Source organism: Gallinula chloropus (genome assembly GCF_964237585.1).
Source record: "Gallinula chloropus genome assembly, chromosome: 1".
NCBI lineage: Eukaryota > Metazoa > Chordata > Aves > Gruiformes > Rallidae > Gallinula > Gallinula chloropus.
The window spans coordinates 98,976,649-98,999,957 of NC_140085.1; the positions used below are offsets into that span (position 1 = coordinate 98,976,649).

The window sequence follows — 23,309 nt, forward strand, 5'->3', positions numbered from 1 at the left end:
TTAAAAAAAAAGAAAAATCCTGCTGTTGATGGTCCCTTCATAATGCCCTTTTGTTAAGGGTCTTCTTTTTTCTAATAGTGTGTTCAGGAAAGGAAAAAGTGAGTTGATATTCAGGCTGTGCAGAGTGATTGAAGAGCTGTTCATTCTTTTGCACTAATGTATTTAAAGTTTCAACTGTGATTGTGGATGCTTGATTCTGACCTAAGAGATTCTTTCTTTTCTGGTGCTGGAGTTCTTATGTCCAAATGAGATGTAATTGCACCAAATTCAGTGAATACATTGTCCAAATGACCTGAATATTTGCGCTGCCAGGAACTAGTTCATGTTGACTTTACATTTATTCAGAACACATAAAAAAATTACTTCAAATGTGCGGATTTTGGGGTCTCTTCTGCATGGCACATATGTTGGAAGGTTTTTTGTTTGGTTTAAAGTAAGAGAAAGCTATGAAAAGAAATGAAGAAATAGTCTGGATATGAAATGCTTTCTGAATAAGATGAGATTCTTGCTGCTTGAGCTTCATGGAGGTAAACTTTGAGCAGAGGTAAACATGTTTATGCTGCTTTAAGGAACATAAGTGTGATTTTCACTTGCAGTAAAGTGATACAATTTATGACTAAAGCAGCTAAAGTGCAGTGGGCTATCCTTTTTTCCAGTAATAACATGGAACAGTACATTTTTTATGAGAAAGGAGAAAATAAGAAATAAGAGGAGATTAAAAATCAAGTTGTTCTGATGCTCTCTTACTCAATTTTCAAAACTTGTTAGGTTTTTTTTGGGGGGAATGAATTTTCATAACATGTCATCTCTGTGTGTAAGTATTCATATTCATAGACTCCAAGCAAGTTCTAAAAGTACATTCTTTTAAAAAATAAATTAATTCCTGTGTAGGGTAGGGAAGAAATGCCATCAGCTTGAGTCCACTGATTCAGTTTTTATTGCTCAACACTGCTACAGTTCATAAAATTCAGTTTTACAGACTATTAGTCCATAATGTGGGTTATGTCCTTTAGAGACTTACGTTAAAGATAAATGCAGTAGTTGAGAGAGATCTGTATTGTAACTCTGTAAAGTGGGTTCAAGAATTATTTAAGCACTTATTACTGTGTTCCAAAAGGAAATGGGTTGGAGGGGAGAAGTTGCCATTGGCCTTGCAGACAGGAAGGAATGTGGCATCAGAAGAGTCATGTTATCATTCAGCAAGTGCCTGAATTTCCTTTGAGGTGAGGAAAATATTTGACTATAACACTACTGGCATTGAAAGTGCTTTTTTATTTTTTTTTTTATTGTACTTGAGAGAAAAACTGGTATTTGCACGAGTGGTATATGATAAAACTGTTTACGCTGCCATTGAGTGGCTCTGTTGACTTTAACTAGAGCACAGGATTGGGAAAGAGCTGTTACCACTCTTACGATCCATTATAAAAGTGATTGGTTTTCATCTTCGGTCTAGTTATGTTCCCTGATTACCTCCCACTGGAAGGCAGTTCTGAACCCAATGCTATGAAATTCAAATGCATTTATAAGTGGCATTTATTAGTGGTCAGTGTGTACTCATTTGTTCTTGTGTTGGTGTTCTCCCAAAGCTTAAGAGCAGCTTTCCCTTCTCAAGTTTTATCCGGCTACGTTATTGCAGGAGGAGTTGTATCTTTTCTTTTGGGTTTTGGCATTCTGTTTTCACCTCTCATTCAAGAAATACCTGATCACTATGACAACTATAGTTGCCTTTGCATGTTCTTCATGCTGTTTTAATTAATTTTTTATTGAACAAAGGTGGCCAGAACCACGTGTAGCTTTGCTGGTGAGATTTTACTGGTACTTAGTGCAACAGCAGCATTTTTATTTCAAATACCGGACACTTTCTGTGATGGCATTTGTCTCCTTTGTTCCTCTGTCATTTGATCAGCCTTTGGTTATTTGGTCATCATATGTGCATGTCCATTTGGCTCCCACTTCATGAAATAAATTCTTAGATCCCTTTGGGTTGTCTTATGATTTGTATATAATGTCCTCCCTTTATTATCACAGAATCACTCCTTCTCTCCCCATGGCCTTCCACATGTGTTCCAGCCTTAAACCAACTTTCCCATGAAAAAAATACATCTCATTAGAGCAAATGTACTTTGGCCAAGGACATGACTTAAAAATTAAATAAGATCAGTGCCATGACTAACCTTTGAGGAATTGCTGTACAAATTGCACAGTTAAATACTATCTGTCTCAAAAGCACACCTTTTATGCACTTCTTCACCTCTTTTGCACTCTATTTAAAGCAGTTAAAAACTTTTACAACTTGTTTCAGTTTCCTAACCCAGATTTATTTCTGACATATATGCAACAAAATGTATATGCTGAGCTAGAATGTTCACTATCAATGGGGTGTTGACACACAAATAGTAATTTATTGATATCTTAACTGTAAAAACACAAATCATATTTCATCATTTTTGTAAATTCATAACCCTTTTCAGCTTGCATAATACTGAAATAAGGCTGAAAAAGTATGGCATTCTCAAAGTCAAATTGAATGAAATTATCCTCAAATTCAGCTGTAATTTTACCTTAATGCATTATAATTCAGATGTCAGCTTTTTCTTCCATAATTTGATTCTGCTTGCCTATTAGGATCTCTCAGTACTTACTCTGTTTTATTGCTCTTAGATGAAATAAATTAAGCTGTATAGCAATATAAAAGATAATATTCATTGTTATAAATTTGGCATTTACACGAATGAAACATCTTAAATTCCCCCTTCATCTGTTTTAAATTAAGTATGAGATTTAAATCACTTGTTCTGATTGAGAGCAAGTACTGGAAATGAAGGGACTGTGGACAATCAAAAAAGCACACTGAGATTCTGATCAAGGCATTCATTATTGTTGGTGGGAAACAACATTAAACAATAATTGATTGCATTCATGTAGAGGGTAGAGAAATCTGCCATGAGATATTATTATATTCGTAGTCTGAGAATGCTTTTGAACAGGTGGGAAAGTGTGAGTAACAAGTGCAGTATTTTGAATAGCTCCAGTACCATGGTAGCTAGCTCTTGTAAGAAAAGAGGCCTTAGATCATTGTGGATTTATGAAATGTTGTATTCAGTTTCAGATATTATTGCAAATTATTGTTGCTTTTTTAACAAGGGGTGTAATTGTATAAGTTTCATCTCAAAATATCTCTTTTTAACACTAATTCTATTTCGTTCATAATTCAATTCTCATTATAATCTCATTAATCCTTTTTATAGGTAGGGGAAAAAATAGATATAGGTAAAATTAAAAACATTTAGCCTGAAACTGTTCTTAAATTCAACAGTCCTAAGTTAATATATGCTAATGGTCGAGGATACTATTTACTCCAGAATAAAGCTATCATCACTGAAAATGACGCCTTGTTTCTTGCGGACAGGCTTCTATCATGCAGTCTGAAATGAGAAGGCTTGTGAAGACAGGCTGTGAGAGCTGGACTTGTTCAGCCTGAGGAACAGAAGGCTCTGGGGAGACCTTACTGAGGCCTTTCAGTATATAAAATGAGCTTGTAACACTGAGTTTTCACAGGGCCTGTATTGATAGGACAAGGGACAACAGCTTAAATTGAAAGAGGGTGATTCAGACTTGGTATAAGAAATTCATTACTGTTAAGGGTGATGAGGCACTGGACCAGGTTGCCCAGAGAAGCGAATGCCCCATCATTGTCAGTGTTCAAGCCCAGATTGGAAGGAGCTTTAAGCAACCTGAGCGAGTGAAAGTTGTAGCCCCTGCCTATGACAGCAGGGTTGAATAGATCTTCAGACGTCCCTTCCTACCCAAACCATTCTGTAGTTCTGTATTATTGTGATACACTGGATAGCTTTCCCAGAAAAAACAAGCATCTTCACTATGTGTTCTTCAGATAGGAGCAAAGAATACTTTTTAAACAATTCCGTATTTTTTCTTTAGTAGAGTAATTCATCTCTAGAGTCATTGTGCTATTCTCACATTTTCTGGGGTTAAAAATTTCAGACAATGGCAGAAGAGGAAAAAACATATTGAAGAAAAATGTTATAAAGCAAAATGTAATTCAAATATTACCTTTGCAGTAAACATTGAAATTTAAAGTTTCCCATGTTCTGCAGTATAAGTGTGGATGTAGTATTATGTAGTCTGTATTTGGCATTGCCTTCAAAGTCCCTTGGCAGTGATCCAGTGATCCTCAGTGACATTCCCCTTGCATCACTTGGTTGCATAACAGGCGCTGAAGTCTCAACCAGCCCTTTGAAAGGGCTGTCTTGAACTAAGTCACCAAGTGCTGCTGCCTTTCCAGCAGTTGTGATGCCGTGCTGCACCCAATGAAAATGTGTCCATTTGGGGTTGATGGAACTCTTATAAATGCTTTCTACCTTCGTGTGGGTGTTACACGTGACAACCCCTTGTTACCAAAAAGACTATTTTCAGTCATATCAGAATTGACTGTTTTTACTTTACACTAGTTTAGCAGGAAGGCTTTATTTATTTATTTATTTAAAGAATTAGTACTATGCTGTTAGGTTCCAGTGGGTTTTTTTTCTCTTCTGCTGTCTGTTTAAACAGCTGTGGACAAGGAAGAGAGATACAGAAAATTTGAAAAAAAGAATCCTGAAATAATACAGAAAGCAGTCTTTTTCCTTTCTCTTCTTGATATGAAATCTGGAAAAAAAGTTTGTTTTCTCCAATTAGATGATCACATAGTCACAAAAGAAAGAAGAGAGTAGCTATATGTTGTTGAATATGAGACCAGTTTTTTACCAGGCTAGGCATAACTGTTTACTACATGAATGATGGCATTTTCAGATCTATTTTATGCTCTTCAGTTATCTTTGAAATTTTAATCTCCATATATGTGCATTAAAAGTATATCATTCAAAGCCCAAAGTCTGTATATAGTAGAAATGAGTACTCTGTGCTGTCCAATCTTTTAAAGCAATTTGATCTTTGGTTAGATAGTTGGAACTTATTTCCTGTCAAGTAAACGACAGGATGTTGTATATTTATTTTGTTGATAACATTATAAGTATTGCAGACCTGATTATATTGTAAAAAACAATTGAGCCTACATGCTGATGTTCCACTGTAGGTAAAGAGACCAAGATTTTCAAAGCTACCAATTATTAGCATGTACTTTAGCTTGACAGCCTGACCTAGCACCTGTAAAATGTTCATGCTGTGAAAGCTTGGTGCTTGACACCATAAATTATAAATGAAGTGCTAGTGGAAAAAGTGACAGACTGACTTGGTGAAAAAGAGAATTACAAAGCTGAAAAACATTAAACTGACTGGCTGTGTGGATATTTAATCAAAGGAGATAAGAACCATTTTATCATCATGAATATAAACCTAGGATATCTCTGGGAATGTTTGTCATGAGTGGAAAAACTCTTCTTTCCTGTAAGTTGTGTTTACTTTGTTATGTTTTTGAGGCTCTGCATTAAAAAAAAACCCAACAACCAACAAACAGTTAATAGAGCCAATGTTAACCTTGTGTTTTCTGAGTTGCCTTGGTGTTCCTTTCTGGAACTTTTTTTCTGGGTTCTGCTAAACTCTTTTTCTGTACATCATAGTCACTTTCAGACTACAGTGGTAAGGCCAACTATGTTAAATATTTCCGTTCTAAAGTAGATAACTTATCAAGCAAATGAGATGCCACTTCAGGAAGCAAAGGAAAAGAACTGATCATTTTACTTGAGAGCTTTGACACCTCTGAAAATCATGACTGCTTCAGCTTTGACATGGCCACAGCTTGTGGCTTTACTGATGGCTGGCCTTAACTGCTGACAGCTAAAATCATTACTAACCACATCACCTTTACAAGCAGAAAAAATACAAATGTAGGCTCGATAGCCCTCTCCTACCCTTTCTCTATCTCTTGCTTTCTTAGGCCATTGGGGAGATCAGGGAGCGTCCTTTTATTTGAGTATGAAATACTAACTTCATTCTGCTAATATGGCATTTCACAGATCTGTAATTGACAATAACAATAATTATTTCCTGTCATTTCTGGAAGCTTGTTTATATGGCTTGTGGATAAATTCTGAGTGGATTCAGACTGCACTGATGCAACAGATGGGGACTGAACAGCTATTCTTTTCCATCCCCTGCACCACTTCATACAGACATTGTCAGCAGTATTGTTAGCTTGGGAAGGCAGGGTAGTCAAGGTATGCCATTTATGGGCTATATGAACCCCTTGGTTTTTGTATTGTAGCTTTTCTGCCTACAAACTAGGAATTACCCTGTTCATTTTATGATACAAAAATATGGACTGAATGTAGATAAACTATTTAGCTGCTTAGAGTTAAGTTATGCTGAGCTAGAGAAGTAGAAGAAGCAGAGAGTAGTAGAGAGCCTTTGGCTTCAGTGGATGGGTCTATGTCACCCCCAAGGTACCTTCCTTTGTATTTCATGTGTGGAACTTCCTTCCCTGGCTGTTTCCATGTTTGGTTTGCCCGTATGTCCGAGTTTCAGGCTGCTCATTCTTGCTCTCAGCCTGTGTGAAGCAGCGTGCTCTGCAGCTCTGGCGGCACCTGTGAGAGCCACCGCTCTCAAGGGCCCTGGCAGAAAGCCCCAACTGGCTTTTGAGCTAGAGGTTCTCTAACAGCTCTTCATCGGGCTGTGATGCCAGTCAAGCACGAACTCCCTTTAGTTGCTTCAGCCTTTGTACCTCTCCTAACATCTGTCTATTCTGTTCCTCCGAGTCACCAAACAGCTAATTTTTCATTATGGTTATTAAGTAACTACTTGAGTAAGCAGTGGCCATCTGTCTTCCCAGTCTCCATTTGTCACTTCATCAGCTATTCTCTTCAAAACTTCTTTCTTTAAAGGGACTGTTGTGGAAAGGGCCTGTGTTGATTCTCACTGCACTTGAAAAGAGACAGACAACCAGGTTGAAAAGTACCTCTGTATCAACCTCCCCAGTTAGGCATGTAGCAAACAAACCTTTGCATACCATTCATCCTTTACTAATACAGAGGCTGGGTGTTTAGATCCATGTAGTGCAAGAAAGAATGAGTACCTGGGGTGGGTTTGATTTACCACCGGAGTTGATGGGGATAGTTTCTGCCCCTTTTCAGTAGAAAATTCCAAGAAATGCAGAGTATAGGAACAATAGCTGTGGAATTATTAACTTCATAATTAGTCAGACTGTTACACATAGGTGTTGTTATGCTTTCCAAAAGCTTTTGCATGCTTTTTTCACTTATATATGTTGTTGCATAGGCTTTTTGTTCATTTTATCACCACTCAAAGAAAAAAAAAGTGTAGTAGAAGACATAAAAGCAAATGTTTTTTAACACGCAGAAGAGCATTCAGCAAAGTGGAGAGTATTAAATCTAGCATCACTCCACAAACCAAGCCCTGATCTAATAGGATTGACTTCAGTACACAAGTCATTTGTACTTTGCAAGTGCAAGGAAGGATAAATCCATTTGTCTGAATTTCACTTGTTTCTAATTTCCCTAATGAAGATATACTCAGGTTAATAAACAGAGCTGACAAAACTGTCAGGTATTCATGTTCATTTAGAAAAATCTGCCCAATAATCTACTGTTGACATGAACACGATGGTGAATTGAATATCAATTAGCTTTTTCAAGTCAGAATGAAAATTATCACATAGGGCAGCTCTGGGGTCCTATCATAATTTCGTGACTCCTGTTTTTATCAGCGTTAACTCTTGACCTCTTTGTATCTCACATGTGAAACCAGAAGTTTAGGAAAATAATACAGCTATGTGACATAAACCATCTCTGGTGTTATTTTCTGGACTTGTGAACAGGAATTATTTATCTCACTTCATTTTAACAGCAATCCCTGCTGAAAAGGACTATCTTAGAAATGAAAGCTGAGTCAATGGTTACAAACACATTGTTTCCCTAGTACCTACACCCCATTTTTTGTCCATCTCATTCTTTGTGAGGAGAGTTCTAGAGCAGAGCAGTCTGCTTCTACCTTCCAGGACTTACTCTTCACTTCAGTGTTCACTGCCTGCCCTGCGGGGCTGCCATTGCAGCTCGCAGCCCCTTCTGATGCATGCAGTGTGGATTCATGCCTTCCAGCTGATCTGTGGATTTGAGAACCAACTCCTGTCTTACCCCGTTGTTTGGAAGTGCACTGTTCAACTAAATCACTTTGAAATCACTTTGACACTGCTCTTGGGGAAAAAAAATAAATCTGCATTATAGGCTAGGAGAGGTAGGGTATTAGCTATTCAGTTTCCGTTCCACAGTTACCTTAGGAAAAGCTGGCATTTTATCAGTTTCTGAGGTAAGCCCATTTCTTTTAGATGCAAGTGTGCCTTCTCTTTATATCAGTAATTTTATTTTTTCTCATGTTTGTAAATAAGGCTCATGTTGGAGTAGCAAGTACTTATGTTAGGCCTCAAAATACATAACATTTAATTTTCTTAGGGTAAAACAACTTGCAGAGCAGCAGAATACTTAGTTAAGATGTGTGTACTATTTAGAATTGTACCTGTTATCCCAGAAAAATTTCAGTGCAGAAATTGTCATGCATTTCTGCACTGTCAGATACATTTTCTGCATGCTCGGTTCATTTGGTGCCACTGAATGTATCAGGATGATTCCCAAGGCTCCGCTTTGTATTCATGAAATAAAACATGGAATCTGTCTTACTGGGAAAGGTCCTGTCTTTTACTGACTGGTGTTACATGCCTGTGACTGATAAATCATTTAATTGCTCCTCTTTCTTTGGAATATTGGTCTGTATTATGAGCAGGGATTAAAGTTCTGTGATAAAGAAGTGCTTTGATACTGAAAAAGAAAGTCAACATGTTATCCTAGTAGAATAACCATTTGAAGACTTCTGGCCTGCTGTGGTGGTTTGACCCTGGCTGGAGACCAGATGGCCATCAAAGCCACACTATCGCTCCCCTTTAAAGATGGACAGGGGAGAAAATATACATTGAGAGGCTCAGGAGTCGAGATAAGGACAGGGAGAGATCATTCCCCAATAAGCATAAAGGGCAAAACAGACTCAACATGGAATAAAGGGAAGAAACTCTCTAATTGATGACACTCCACTGTACACCCAGTGACACCAGACTTGGCTAATGAGAAGTGCGACCAGATCTTAAAGCATCGCCCTGTCCCCTCCTATCTTATCAGACTTCACTTTAGTCATGATTTTGTTCCCTTCTTCCCCCCAGTTGTGGCACAGGGAGGGGCAGGGACTAGGAAAATGGGGGTTTTGGTCAGTTCCTCATGGCTTGTTTTCCTGCTTGGCTGGGGGTAGGGGGCATTTCTCACACGCTTCCCCTGCTGCGCTGTGGGGTCCCACCCATGGGAGACAGTCCTCCATGAACTTCCCCAACATGATTCCTTTCTGCTGGGGGTGCAGTCATAAATCATAAAATGTCTCTTAGTCTCAGGCCCACACTGCTCCAGCCTGGTCCTCCACGTACCCCCAGCAAAACTGCTCTGGTGCAGATCTTTCTCACTCATCTCTAGATCTCTGTCTCTCTCCATGGGCTGCAAGTGCTGGCAGGAGGCACAGGATCTCCTGTATGTCTCCACCTGCTCCATCTAGTGTGGAGCCCCTCCACAGGTTACAGGTGGGGTCTCGGCCTTTTCCATGGCCTGCAGGGCACACTTGCTCCACCATGGGTTTCTCCATGGGCTGCAGGGGCATCATTCTTTCCGGCACCTGGGGCGCCTCCTCCACTTTCCTTCCTTGGCCTCGGTGCCTGCACAGTTCCTTACATCTCACTCCCTGTTCTGGCAGGAAAAAGTGGCTGCTTGCAGTTTTTTACTTCTTAAATGTGATTCCTAGAGACACTGTTACTGTCACTGATGGGCTCGGCCTTGGTCAACAATGACTCCGGCCTGAGCTGGCTGGTGTTTGCTCTCTCAAGGCTAGGGAAATCTTCTGGCTGCTTCTTGCAGAAACCACCCCTGCAGCCTCCCCCTCCTCCACCAGAATCCAGCCACACAAAACTGCATCACCTGCGTAAGTTGCTTGAGAGAGATGTTCACCATCAGACAGGTCATATGTGCATGTGCAGAAAAAACACTAAAATATGGGCAGCTGCATCTGTGGAGGTAAGAGAATCTCTGGTTATACTCCACAACAAGGAGATGCTGTTGTAGGTTGTTACGCAGGGAGTCTTTTTGTCAGTTCCGTTGCAAAACAGTAGTAAAGGTCATTTTTCTTTCCTTCATGTAATTATTCTTTGTACACCAAAGACAGAAGTTTCAGAAGAAGCTTTGTAGAGAAAACTCCTACAAACATTTAGTACATTGGCTTAAATAATTGTAAAGACTAATGGTTGGCCAACTAGTCTCTATTTTAACTGTACTGAGACTACTTCAGGAGAGAACGCTGCCTGTTAATTGATGACTAAAAGAACCCCCCTTCATTTAAACAATAACATATAGGAACAATTGACCAATTTTCAAAATTAATCTGTTTCTTTTCTTTAGTTGTTTGGTTTGGAGGGTTTTTTTATGTATTTTGGCACTATTCTAGGTAAGTTTAATGCTATTAGAAACAAGTTACAAAAATAATGGGAGAAAAGGGAACATAAAATTTTACTATTATTTGTTTTTTGTGCAAGGATTCTTGTTTCTGAAAATAAGTTTGTCTGTCTCAGTTTTTTAAATTCTACTGTGTCTTAAGTGCCAACTTTATAAAATATTTAGATTGTCCAGAATTTAAAGTACTTCCTTATCCTAAAGTTAAAAAAGTTGTAGGTATTAATTATGTAATTTATGGAATGAATCCTCCTGGGGGCTATCACAAGTCAAATGAAGCATATGATTGGAAAAAAAAACACATGGGTTCACTAAGGGCAAATCATGCTTGACAAACCTGATTTCCTGCTACGACAAACTAATCTGCTTGCTTGTAGCTTGAGCAATGGACATTGTCTACCTGAATTTTTCCAAGGCTTTCAATACAGTCCCCACAGAGTCGTCCTAGAGAAACTGATTTGGTACAATCTAGACAAATGGTCCGTGCGGTGAGTGGGGAACTGGGTGACAGGTTAGGCCCAGAGGGAGGTGGTAAATAGGACTTTTTCAAACTGGCAACCTGACACAAGTGGGGTGCCCCAGGGATCAATATTTGGTCCAGTGCTGTTATATGTTATATCTTCATAAGTGATTTGCATGATGGGATCAAGTGCACCCTGGTGCAGTTTGCTTATGACACCAAACTGAGTGGGGAAGTAGACACTTCAGAAGGGAGAGACACCCTGCAGGAAGACCTGGATAGGCTGGAAGCATGGGCTAACAAGAGCCTTATGCAGTTCAACAGAGACAAATTTAAGATCTTGCACCTGGAAAAACATAGTCCAGGAGTACAGCACAGGCTGTTGTCTACTTGAATGGGGACCTGCTTTGTGGAAGGAGACACGGAGGACCTGATGGACAAGAAGCTCAATATGAGTGAACAGTGCTGCAGTGGCAAAGCAAGCCGGTAGGATGCTGGGTTCCATCAACAAATGCAGCACCCAGAGAGTGCTGACTCCACTCAGCACTTGTCAACCCACACCTGAAATACTGGGTTCAGTTGTAGTCCCCACTATACAAAAAGATGTGGACATGCTGGAAGGGGTCCAGAGAAGGGCCACAAAGGTGATCAAAACCCTGGGAAGCCTGCATGGTTTGTTCTTATCACTATGTTCTGGCACTTGAAGCATGGCTACAAAGATCAAAACTCCCTTTTTACAGGCAGTTGCATGGAAAAGATGAGGAGAGGTAGGTGCAAGTTACTCCTGGAGAGACTGCAATTGGACACACAAGAAAAGATTTTCACAATGAGAACAATCAACCATTGGAATAGTCTTCCCAAGGAAGTGATGGATTCCCCAGCATTGGAAACTTTTTAACATTCAGCTGGACAGGGTGCTGGCCCATTTAGTCTAGACAGAGATTTTGCCAAGATGGGTTGGACCAGATCATCCCTTTAGGTTCTTTCCAACCTGGAATGGTTCTGTGATTTAAAATAGAGGTATGACAAGATGCAGGTATGTTCAGTGGGCTGTGTACTGTTATAAATTGTAGGTTATAATAATTGCTTATGAGAGCATTGTGACAAGTGTTTAAAGTACTATGATTGCATATTTTACAATAAAATGGCATTCAGAAGGAAGTAAAAATGCTATTGTTAAAATGAGAAATGTTTGTAGTTAGATACCTTAAAGCCTGAAGTTAATTTAAAGCTTGAGTTCAAGCCTGTAGCCACAGACTTGTCACTTTGTAAAAATCCACTGTCCTGCTTTCAGAAAGGTAGGTGTTAAAATACTAAAAATAATCCACTGTAAGTGTAGTAGGGAACTAGCTGAGTATATGTTCTAATTATGGTCTTTTTACTGTTGAAATAACAGGTAAGGACTATTGTCTGTTGTTCCCTGAATATGAAAGCCAAAGGCTTTCTCCAGAAGGGCAGACTTTTATGACCATCTATCAGAATTTACAGTGATAATTTCAACAATCATTTCTAGATAAGGAAAATTTAGACACGGAGTAGACCATTTACGGAGTCTTAGAAAATGCCGGTAGAAGACCAATACCTTAATATCTTGGTGCTGTAGAAGTCATACAATAATTAGGCCTATTTGGAGAATTTTGAGTGTCAGGTATCGCTGGGCTTAATTCAGGTTTAACTTTTTAAGTTAAGAGACACTGAAGGTGCTGAAATACATGTATGATTATTTGTTTAAAATCTGAGTATTTTTTTCATCCTCCTGTGGCTACATGCATTGTTATTTTGAAAGAATTCTAAAACTGCATTTCTATTCATGCAGTTCTAAGTGATGGATGTTCATATATATAACTCCCCTTATCACAGATATATATAATCATATATGATGTTCATGACTTGTTCTTCTAAAGTGATGTGATGATACAGTTGGGGGGCAGTTACAAAGCATGGATAGCGAATATAAAAATCAGAATGGTTTGCGAAGCAAGTGGTTTATTTCTTCCTTCTACCTTCATCAACTCTGAATGGTGAAAAGTATATGGAGGTGAAAAAATATGGTTTTGGCAAATGAGTTGCAAACAGAAGGAAACATAAGCTCGCAAAAGTGATATATAATGAGTATAATAATCATCTTTGGTCTTCAATATGTTTTATCCACCTCATTGTTCAAATGAGATACCATTATTCTGAGGTTCCATTAGTAGCTACTTCCAATTCACTAGCTTCAGGGGTTTGACAGTACATGGAATAGTGGTATTGAAGATACAGCTGGAATCAATTGACTCTGCTTCCATCAGTTATCTCAGTGGGTACAAGAGATGTTCTTTCATTTTAAAAAATTGCATAAATTAAATCTCTCAGTGTGGTATCTCATGATTTTAGGTAGCAAGAACAAAATAGAGCATTTGGTTTACTTATCTTGTTTATTTACATGGTACTGTCAAATAAAAATATGCATTCCATACTCTAAATTCAGTGAAGACTTCCACCAAAAAAAAGCACAGTACGAGAATAAATCAGAGCCTCAGCTCAGTTTTTCTATTTAACACTTAATCCAGTGAGGTTACTCTGATGTAACTGAGGGGTCTGCAGTTGGTTGGTAACGCTAATAATAATGCAACATGAGAATAAAGGGATTCATGTTGATTTTTCAAGTGAGAATGGAAGAAAGGCAATGGGAAAAAGGATAATGTAAAACCGAAGCTTTTGGTATGAAAATGTTGGCTTACATTCCAGTGAGAGATGGAGCAGTAGGATTACAGCAGCCTTCCGCTCTCAGGAGATCGTGCATGTTTGCACGTAAGGTACAGAAAGGATAATTATATTGGCTCTGAAGTAGCAGGAGCACTATGAAAGCGTAGGAAAGCATTAAATGATATAGCAAAGAGCTTAAATGTTAATTTTGTTTAAAAAATGATCTTGCTATGAAACAGGTTTCCTAGGTTCTCTAGGAAAAAGGGTTGAATAAAAAAGCTGGGTAGTGGCGTTTTATGCAAAAAGACCAACTGTTTGTTTTCATCTTGTTAGCTCAGAGACACAGGGTTTGAAATTATATCTATCCAGGTAGTAGTAGGGAACACTAACACCAAAATAGATAACTGAATCAAAGTAGAAAATAAGGTAAGTTGTTCCTCAAGCATCTCTGTGTAATGTATGGAAAGCAAAATGGTGCTGCAGGGGAATGAGTTTTTGAAGATGCTCACTGGAAACGTCATGTAGGTGGGAGTAAAACACCACCAAATCAGACAGGCAGTTATCCAACATAAAAAATACTGCATCCAGTCTAATAATTTGCAACTTCTTAGGACTGAGAATTTATCAAGAATGAGATGTTGGGTTTTGAACATGAAAAATTATTCTGGCCAGTTCTCATTAGAGAATTCTAACTGTGTGCTTGTGAGTGTGAAAATGGAAAAGGTGGAAGTGGAAATACCTATTTAATGGTCTTGATTGGGAAATTATTGATCAATAAAAAAAGGTCAGTTTCAGATAACAGCTCAAACTGTATTGGAAGCAACATAAAAGCAGAAGCTAGAAATGTAAACACTTGTAATAATTAATGGAAAAGAGAGGATACATGTGCAAATCGATACGTGTTAGAAAATATGAAGTGTAGAAAATTGAAAATAGGAGCTAAGTTAGGTAAAAGCCCAAGTCTCACAGCACTCAGGATATTGGGGATTTCTCTATTCTATTATGAATAAAAATATTTGTGTGAATGGCATTGAACTATTTTTAGAAGGATGCAGAAAATAAGGTGCTCAGAATTGAGAAAATTAGAAATTAGTAATTTATTCACATAACATGAGGAATATGAAATACTCCCCATCTGGCGTAAGTAGTTCTCTTCCAAGAGTCCTGAAAGAATTGGCTGAGGAGATCTCTGGGCTACTGATACTAAATTTAATGAGTTTGGGGACTCGGGGAATTCAAGAATATTGGAAGACTGTAGGTGTTAGAGTACTGGTTTGAAAAGAAAAGGGAAGCACCATTAACCAGGTAACTAGATTTTTATAAAAATCACAGCATTGGAGAGGATTAGAGAAGTCATTTAACTCCCCCTGCCCTGCCCCAAGGCAACATGAGATTCTGTAGAAACCAGGTCTGGCAGCGTATAAGGTGTCTGAAAAGCCTCCTATAGTGAGATTCCCCAGCTTCCCAATTAGTCACAACTATCCCTCTTTACAACTGCAGGGGTAGTAAGGATTTTCCTCAAGTCTAACATAAAAATTTTTAAGGTAATTTAAAAACCTTCTTCCGTTTTGGCTGTTAACATAGAGAGCAGATTATTCTATTCTACTTTACACAGCTTTTTACACACCAGATGATTATTAGTGGATAGTTCTTCTAATGTAACCTCTGAGGTAAATGACTCCCAGTGCACTCGGACCTTCCAGAGCACAGTCTTTCTAGAGATCTGATCGTTGCTGTTACTCTCCTGTGGTGTCTGCAGCTCATCCAGGTATTTTTTGAAGTAAGGTACTGAAAACCAGACACAGCACTGCCTCTAAAGGCTTAGAGATGCTGAAGAGGGGGGAAGGATTACTCTATATATTTTTCTGGCTATAATCCTGTTTATCTCAGTCAAACAGCGTTGCTGATACTTGTTTACTGTATGATTTGCTATGACTCCTATATACTTTCCCAGAAGAATTAGTATCTAGACAGGTGGTCCTCATCCTTTAATACTTCAGCTCATTAATCTTGCCCAAACCAGATAGTTGTTGCATGCAAAGTAATGGAAATGCTGGAAAAGTATTCAATTCAAATGTATATAATGAATGCCAGTTCATTTGTTTTATGGAAAACAGGCCTGGTCAAAAAATCCAAGCATTTAAACCATTTTTCCCAGTTGATTACATGTTAATTGGCAAAGGTAACTTGCATGTTGTCCATCTCCCTCTTCTTTCTGTGTTCCTCAAGCAGACAAGCCACAGATGTAATATGTTTAGATTTTGTAAAGCATGACAAAATACTACAAAGTATTTTGACAGTAAAAATCTGACCAAATTTTTTAGTAGATAGATTTAAAAAAAACCTGAGGTCTAAGAAAACTTAGAGTACTTTTCAGTGACTGTGAAATTACAGAATTTGAGATATTCCTTAATATACCTTTCACAGTTCTAACTGGTCAAAATTTTTCATTAGTACCATGGAAATAAATCAGTAGCTGACAGAAGAGTAGTAAGTAAATAAATAAAGAGGATGTGTAGGTGGGAAAGAATCTTTATCACTTAGTAAAGGTCAGCCCTTAAAAGTAAAAATTGTTTTAATATAAACAGATAGATCTTTGTACATTCAAGAACAAAAAGGCAACCCAAACTGAAAAATAATGATGAAAAGGAGTGATTCTGTAAAGGAAAGCGATATTGATAGATTAATAACTGCCTATGAGTGCAGTGCTGCAGGAAAAATAGGCTAATGTGACCTTAGATATATAAACAGGCTATAAAAATAGGCAGCATTCTTTATCTTAATGTATATTCTTACAAGGCACGATTTCAGAATACTGCAGGTGATGCTATTTTTAAAAATGAAAAAGACTGTAAAACCTGAAAAAATGTGCAGATACTTCAGAAGAGAGCAACAACTCTCTTGGGAGCTGGAAGTGAGAGTCTTCAGAAGCTCAGTATGTTTATCTTATAAATATAAACTGATTGCAGTCAATAAGTAAGCTCTCAGGGGGGGAAAAAAGTTGTGCCAGTTATGCCTGTTTCTGGGTATCATGTGTGATGATTGCCCACCCTTCTGTAAGCTACTGAAATTTTTCTGTCTTTTATTTGGGCGTCTTTTACCCAGTGCAGCGGAGGGGTTCTGCACATGGGACATCCTGAGTAGCTCCTGAGTGTGTGTCATATGGGCAAAGCCACCGAGCAGACCAACGGTGAATGTGCTGCTGGGCTGAGCGACAAACGCTCCCCACTCCGAGGGAGGCTCCTGCCAAGTCTCTGCTGGCCCTGTACTTGTCACCTGGGTGGCATGTGTTGGAGTGAGCTGTTCTACGACCTGCCAAGTTGTCATCTTCTGAGTCTCGGCACTTTTTTCTTGGGGTTTGTCTGCTCTGGTATTTTTCTGCAGCTCCTGGAGTTACTAGTGTTAGGAAATTAATGTCTTTCTGTCATTCTATTTTGCTTACAAGTCTTTGGCTTGGCCATCATAGAGGTAACAGTGAAATCATTATTCCACGGTGAGATAGTGGTTAAGCTGGGTAATGTGGTGGCCTCTTCAGTTGTTGGGCTATGCTTCTGTGAACTTAGTTGGCTGAAATCATTTATTCATTTAAAACTGTCAAGTCAGACCTTCCAGAGATGTGTAAAAAATAAGAGGAGAAAAGAAACCAATGAATTGAATGTTTGGAAGGCTTTTTACTTGGTGGTACAGACAAGATTGTAGAGTTCATCTTCAGAATAGTATTTTGGAACTGGAATTAAGATTCCACACTGTCAGTCCTTGGAGCTCTGCTCATCAGAATTTTAAATACAGTTCCCTCGGGACTGGGCAAAACCTCTGAAAAGATTAATTTCAATTGTAAAGTCTAATAATAGCAATGTAAGATATGTCCAAAAAAAAAGAAATCAAAGCTCAGTATGGCATAATGAGTTACAATCATGTAATATCTATTAAGGTATGTACTGGAAAACAAAGCTAGACACTTCTAAATTCTAAGTATGAACTATCCAATTAATTAAAACAATAGATTTACAGCTCTATGTTTAAGTCTGTATATTACTGTTGGACAAGTTACAGTATGCCTAGCTCAGTTATCTCTGGAAGGAAATGCAAGTGCTAAATCTAAGTCCTTCTTATGCAAAGAGATTTTTTTTAAAGTATCTTTGAGTTAATTTGGAATCATGATATGACTTTGTAATGGCAGACCTACAGTCTGTCACTCTTCACTCTGCAAGTTTCACAGTATACATCACCTCAAAAACTAGCAGCTTCAGGGGAGGTTGAATGTCCAAAATGCTCTAGCTACAACCAATTATGCAAAGCTTTTTTTACCTGCAGTAGTTTCAGACACACACTTTTGCTTCTTCTGGCAGTTAATGGCTGCTTTAGATGAAGTCTAATCTAAGAGGAATGAGGCTTTTTTTGGCATATAGAAGAGTATAAATAAGTAAATAATAGAGACAAAGGTCACTAAATATAGCTTCCTGTTCTTGTTAACTTTTGAGGAAATTTTCTCATATTTTAAGCATCATACATCTAGCGTCCATCATCTCTTTTTAGTCCCTTTGAAAGTGAATGTCCAGTTCATTAGAAAATTTCACTATTTTGTAGTTCAATCCTGTATGTAATTCAGACATATACGTGAGGGTATTCTTAGTCTGGATTTCTTTGGTAGAGTGAATTTTCTGCCAAGGAGCAGTGAGGTGGAAGCTTCTTGGCAGTGGAAATTTGTCTGCCATCAGGTCTGTGCTTCTGGGGCCAGACTGCTTCTTAATTACCTCATTTAAAGATAGCTTGGGTACCTCTGTCCCACACTGAAGTCTATCATGTAGATATCTCCAAATCACTGAAGTGTGTAAGGATTTTATTACTTTATCTGTGTCTTCATTTGTATAGAGGGCTCTGTTGATTTCAACTCTTTACTGGGATTTGTATTTCTTTACTATAAACATAATGTTTACTTGATCTGCCAGGATTTGAACATTTTTTATTGATAGTTACTTTATGTTTTGCAATACGAGTACTGTTGGAGAGACGGTATTTTAATTTTTAGGATTTTTCATTTCTGACTCTGAAAGTGATAGCATGCTAATTCTGGTTAGCATTTATTTGGTTGTTAGAATTCTCCAGTTTGAGGTTCTAACAGGTTTGGTGGATATAAGTGAGGATATGTGAGCGTACAAGATGCTTGATATGTAAAATGTATAAAAAATGGTATTTTAAATAAAATTCAGGTATTTGATGATGATCACTTGGTAAATATACACAAGAAATATTATTAAGATCATGGTTTGATTAATTTAAAACTTAACATATTTCAGTAATGAATTTGCTCTAGTTTTAAATTTTTTTAATGAATAGTTTGGAGCTTTCAAGTAGTATTTGATTAATTTTGGCAAGAAATTAATTAATTCAAGCTACACTGAAGAAATTAATTCCCTTTCCTTCCTGTATTTTGGGCCTTGTTCCTTGGAACTTTTAGTTCTGAGTAACTGGATGATGTTTATTAAACCATGGTCTTGCTACCACAAAAATTGTAAAACTGAAATGGCACTTCAAGCCCCAATGCTGTTTGTAGAAACAGTTTCTGCCAGCAGATCCATATGTTTAGCAGTAACATACAGTGTTTTTCATTTGGTTACTTATGTACTTATTTATTAAAGAATTAAAATGTCATCAGAATAACACATGATAAGTAGCAAGAGATAACCTCAGCTGAAAATCAAGTCTGTTTACAAATAGTCTGTATTTTCCACGTGGAGAAGAGAGATGCAGAGAGGACAAACACCTGAGATGAACAGAAGTAGTCTGAGAAGCCAAATAAGCATTTTGTCTTCTCTATGAAGATGAAATGTCTAAACCTGATGTCTTAATTTTTTGGAGGTTCCAGTTCCCTAGTACATTATAACTTTACATAGGAAGCTGCTACCTGACAGGCCCAATGGGAAGACACTTTTCTGACTCTTCGATGAGAGTATGGTAGCCTGATGCAAAGAGAAAATATTATGACAGCTGTAAATCACAGTTTTGTAAGTAAGCAGAAGGCAGCAATAGTCTCAGTGGGGACAGGGATTCCATTTTTTTTTTGAAGTAAAATAGGGCTCCTAAAAGTTAAATTTATCTTCAGGTTATTCATAAAGCTTCATAAACTGGTGAAGTGGTGAAAAAGTGGAGTGCAGAATACTCCCCTTTGTTGAACATCCTTTTAAATATGTCATTAGTTTCTTCAAATAAATCATTAAACTTTTATTTTGTTAATGTTGAGCTTGTTACCTGACTGTAAAATAGCTGATAAGACTATTTCAGTTTCTGGTTAGAAGTCAACAAGCATTCAAATATAGATGAACTCTAATTGCCGCCGATACAAAAGACAAAGGAAGGTCCTAGGTCAAGTTTCCTCTAACAAGATGGAAAGTTCATACAGTTCCCATGCCAATTTGCCTTATGGAAGAGGCAAGACAATATGACCTGGCTTCTGTTGCTGCTGCTGTACTGCTTTACAGAAACGCATTATAGATAGCTGTACATTGATTGTGTGGACAGATAAGAGGTGGAAGATAGTGCACGACAGCACAGACCCCCCGTAAATATATGGATAGATGGATTGTGGTGTCACATTCCAAACTAATAGAATCATTTTTCTCCATCATTTAACCACTCTAAAAAGAATTGAAATCCGTGGGCCATAAGGAGGAACTGAGCATTCAAAACACACTAACGGGGTCATTAAAATAAACTACCCTATACAGTGCTTAATTTTCTCTTTAAGTCCTGATTTACATTACTTAAATTAGAGGGTCAGATGGAACGATTCCATTAGAGGGCAGTAGTACATGTAGGTACAATGTCTCATGTACCAAATATTTAGTTTACAGTCAGCTGCCTTGGTACAATGAGCTGTGTTCTGTATAAATTGTGCATTAGTAGTGAAAGGAAGAGACAAAGGAAACTAGCACAGTTTAACATATTAAAATAATGCAGAAACATTTTGTGATATATAGGGACAGTAATGCACATCCTGTCCTATATTAAAAGAACCAAAATGAATATCACAGAAATTACGCAAAATACATGTAGCAGCTTTCAGCACTGTGGTATTCTGTGTTATCAGCTCTAAAACTTAGTCTTTCTGTGTTCTTTCTGAATTATCCAATTTGTATGTTGTATAGCTTGCTTTCTGGGAAGTTTTTGAAACTGTTTAGTTTATTAGCTTTAATGCTGAAGTCCATGTACAGGCTACCTAGTTTTTCAGGCAGGGAACTACAGAAATTCACATGCTTTGTCAGGCACCTTTTAATGATGAAGCATTGGTGGTGTATTGGCTGTGATTTCTGCAGACAGTTTAGGTTTTGTATGAGTTGTGCCTTCTGAAACTTTTGATAATGACATGTAAGCCATGAAAGCCTAAATGTTTAGATTCTGGTTTTATTCATACTGAAATATTTTAATTGTTTTATTAACTGTAAGCAGAGATACCTGGCTAATATGGCTAATTCGGTTCATAGCAGTTTAATATTTGTTGTATGTATCTAATCCAAGCAATACCACAAACATACCGTTTCTTTTTCCATTTTCAGTTGTGTTACTTGATACTACAGCTGCCCTTGGAGAACTAGGATGGAAAACATTTCCTTTAAATGGGGTAAGTTCCTCGCCATTTTGGTTTTAATGTCTTGATTTTGGCATTCTGCCGCTAAGTGAATAGCTATTATACCTGGCTGGATATTCTTGCAATATAGACTTGTCAGAAGGATTTCAGTTGTTTTCAAGACTGGAGCAGCCTGCACTGTAAGTAGGAATAACAGATGCAAGAATGACATGAATACACATTATTATGCCCTTCTCTTGCTTTTCTGAGTGTTAAGAATCTATCTTTCTTTAAATCTGATTCAAACTGTTACACATCATAAAGTTCCATGTTAAAAATTCCTTTGCTGGAGGAATGTGTAATGACTATATTTTTTTGTGAAAGAAGAGGAAAAATCAATTTGGATTTTATAACTTGAAACAAAACTTCAGTGATTTAAGTAATAATTAATATGGACTTTAGCATCTGGTAAGATAGTATTAGGTTAGTTAAACCAGAACATAAAAGATATTTTAATGTCATTAAACCAGTTTAAAAAGATATGTTAATGTCATTAAACCAGTTTAAACAGAGACAATATTTAAGTAGCTTTGGGTTTTTTCCTGCACTGAAACTTGTAGATTACAGTTTTAATATCTTACACGGGATAACGGTACTGTGAAGGAGGCACTTGACATTCTGTACAGGGTCTCAGGGTGTTAGAGGTGTTTGGTTTACTTGGAGATGGTGTGGCCAGGTAAGTGTGGGGAGGGGGAGTGCTTTTACTCTTTGAAGTTCAAGTGGCTACACTTCCTAAACTGGTCTTCTCTTTCCAGCCAGCCAAAGCATATGACAGAATATCAGAGGCATTTTTCATTTAACTTTGTAATTAACATACCGTATACTGGAGTTTTTAACACCTATTTTATCAGCTTTGAGTTCTGATGTCACTGTACATGATGTATATCATTCTTCTGTTTGTTGGCATTATCTCTTAATCCTTCTGTATGAGGTATATAATTACTTGCTTCTCTGAAATGAGTTCAGAAAATACTGTTTTTCTGAGTTTCATTTTTACTTATTTTATTTCTTGTGATCTGTTCCAGAAGGAAGTAGAAATTGTCTATCCTCAGCACCTTAATAATCCATTTCTATAAAATGCCTTCTGTGTCTCAGCCCTCGGGGATTTCAAGAAATGTGACATTTCTTAATCTCAGCCTATTTTCAACTTCATGGATTACTCTGAAAAAGAGTTTTCTAGTTCTTTGTATTCCTAGACATAATTTCAGTCTGTTACACATACTTATGTGTTTTACATTTTTTTATGCAGTCTCATGCAATCTGACTTACAGTTCTGAAAGTTTTATTTCCTTCAGAAATCCTAGACAAAACAAATTCTGTCATACACTGTGATGAGAAAATACAGCAGTGAATTTTTGCTGTAGCAAAAAAGCAAATACTGTCATATGTCAGTATGAGAAAATGCATTGGGAAAGTTTTTGCTCTAGCTTTGTGATGAGTGTCGTTGAATTGAACAGGGAGGCTGGTATTTGGAAAGCACACAAGATATAATTTCAGTTATTCCGTAAATTCTTAAAAGCTTTAGTTAACTCCAGTAACAATAACCACACTATACAAGGACAAAAAAAACTTGAACTCAAAGTTGATTTAAAATATAGCTATTACAATGTATCTGTTTTTGTTGGTCATACATTCTCTTAAGATTAGTTTTGCAGCATATTGAGATTTTCGGGTCTCATAGGAGCTTTGCTGTGCTTTAAGAATTGGCAGCGTGTTGTAGAATACAAGGCATTTACAATTGAGTTGGTACTTAGGGTTCAGAATTTCCCAAATAAGTACATTTTTTTTAAAAAAAAGGTAGAGTAAATATGTTGGAAAAAAACAGTTTTTACCAAGAGGAAAACATACAGAATAAGGCTTCCAGTGACATAAAACAGGCAGAAGAGGTTTGAATGAAAACAGGGAGAGGAACTGGCTAAATTCATTATGAAGAGGTAGTTAAGAGAAGTGTGCATGTACTATAAACTCAGGAAGAAAAAATGTCTAAACTGGTGATGAATGAATCCAAGCTATAAATGGGATAAAGATTCGTGTG

At 37.5% G+C, this 23,309-nt stretch overlaps 1 protein-coding gene across 1 annotated transcript in view; it reads left to right on the forward strand.

Moving 5' to 3' along the window:
- The window catches only part of EPHA6 (EPH receptor A6), a gene marked incomplete at both ends in the record, with an annotated part of 502,842 nt that overhangs the window by 15,419 nt on the left and 464,114 nt on the right, over positions 1-23,309 (forward strand). Inside the window, one exon of the mRNA XM_084267717.1 lies at positions 21,204-21,268. Coding sequence (XP_084123843.1) covers positions 21,204-21,268 — 65 coding nt within the window. The remainder of the gene's footprint in view (positions 1-21,203; positions 21,269-23,309) is intronic.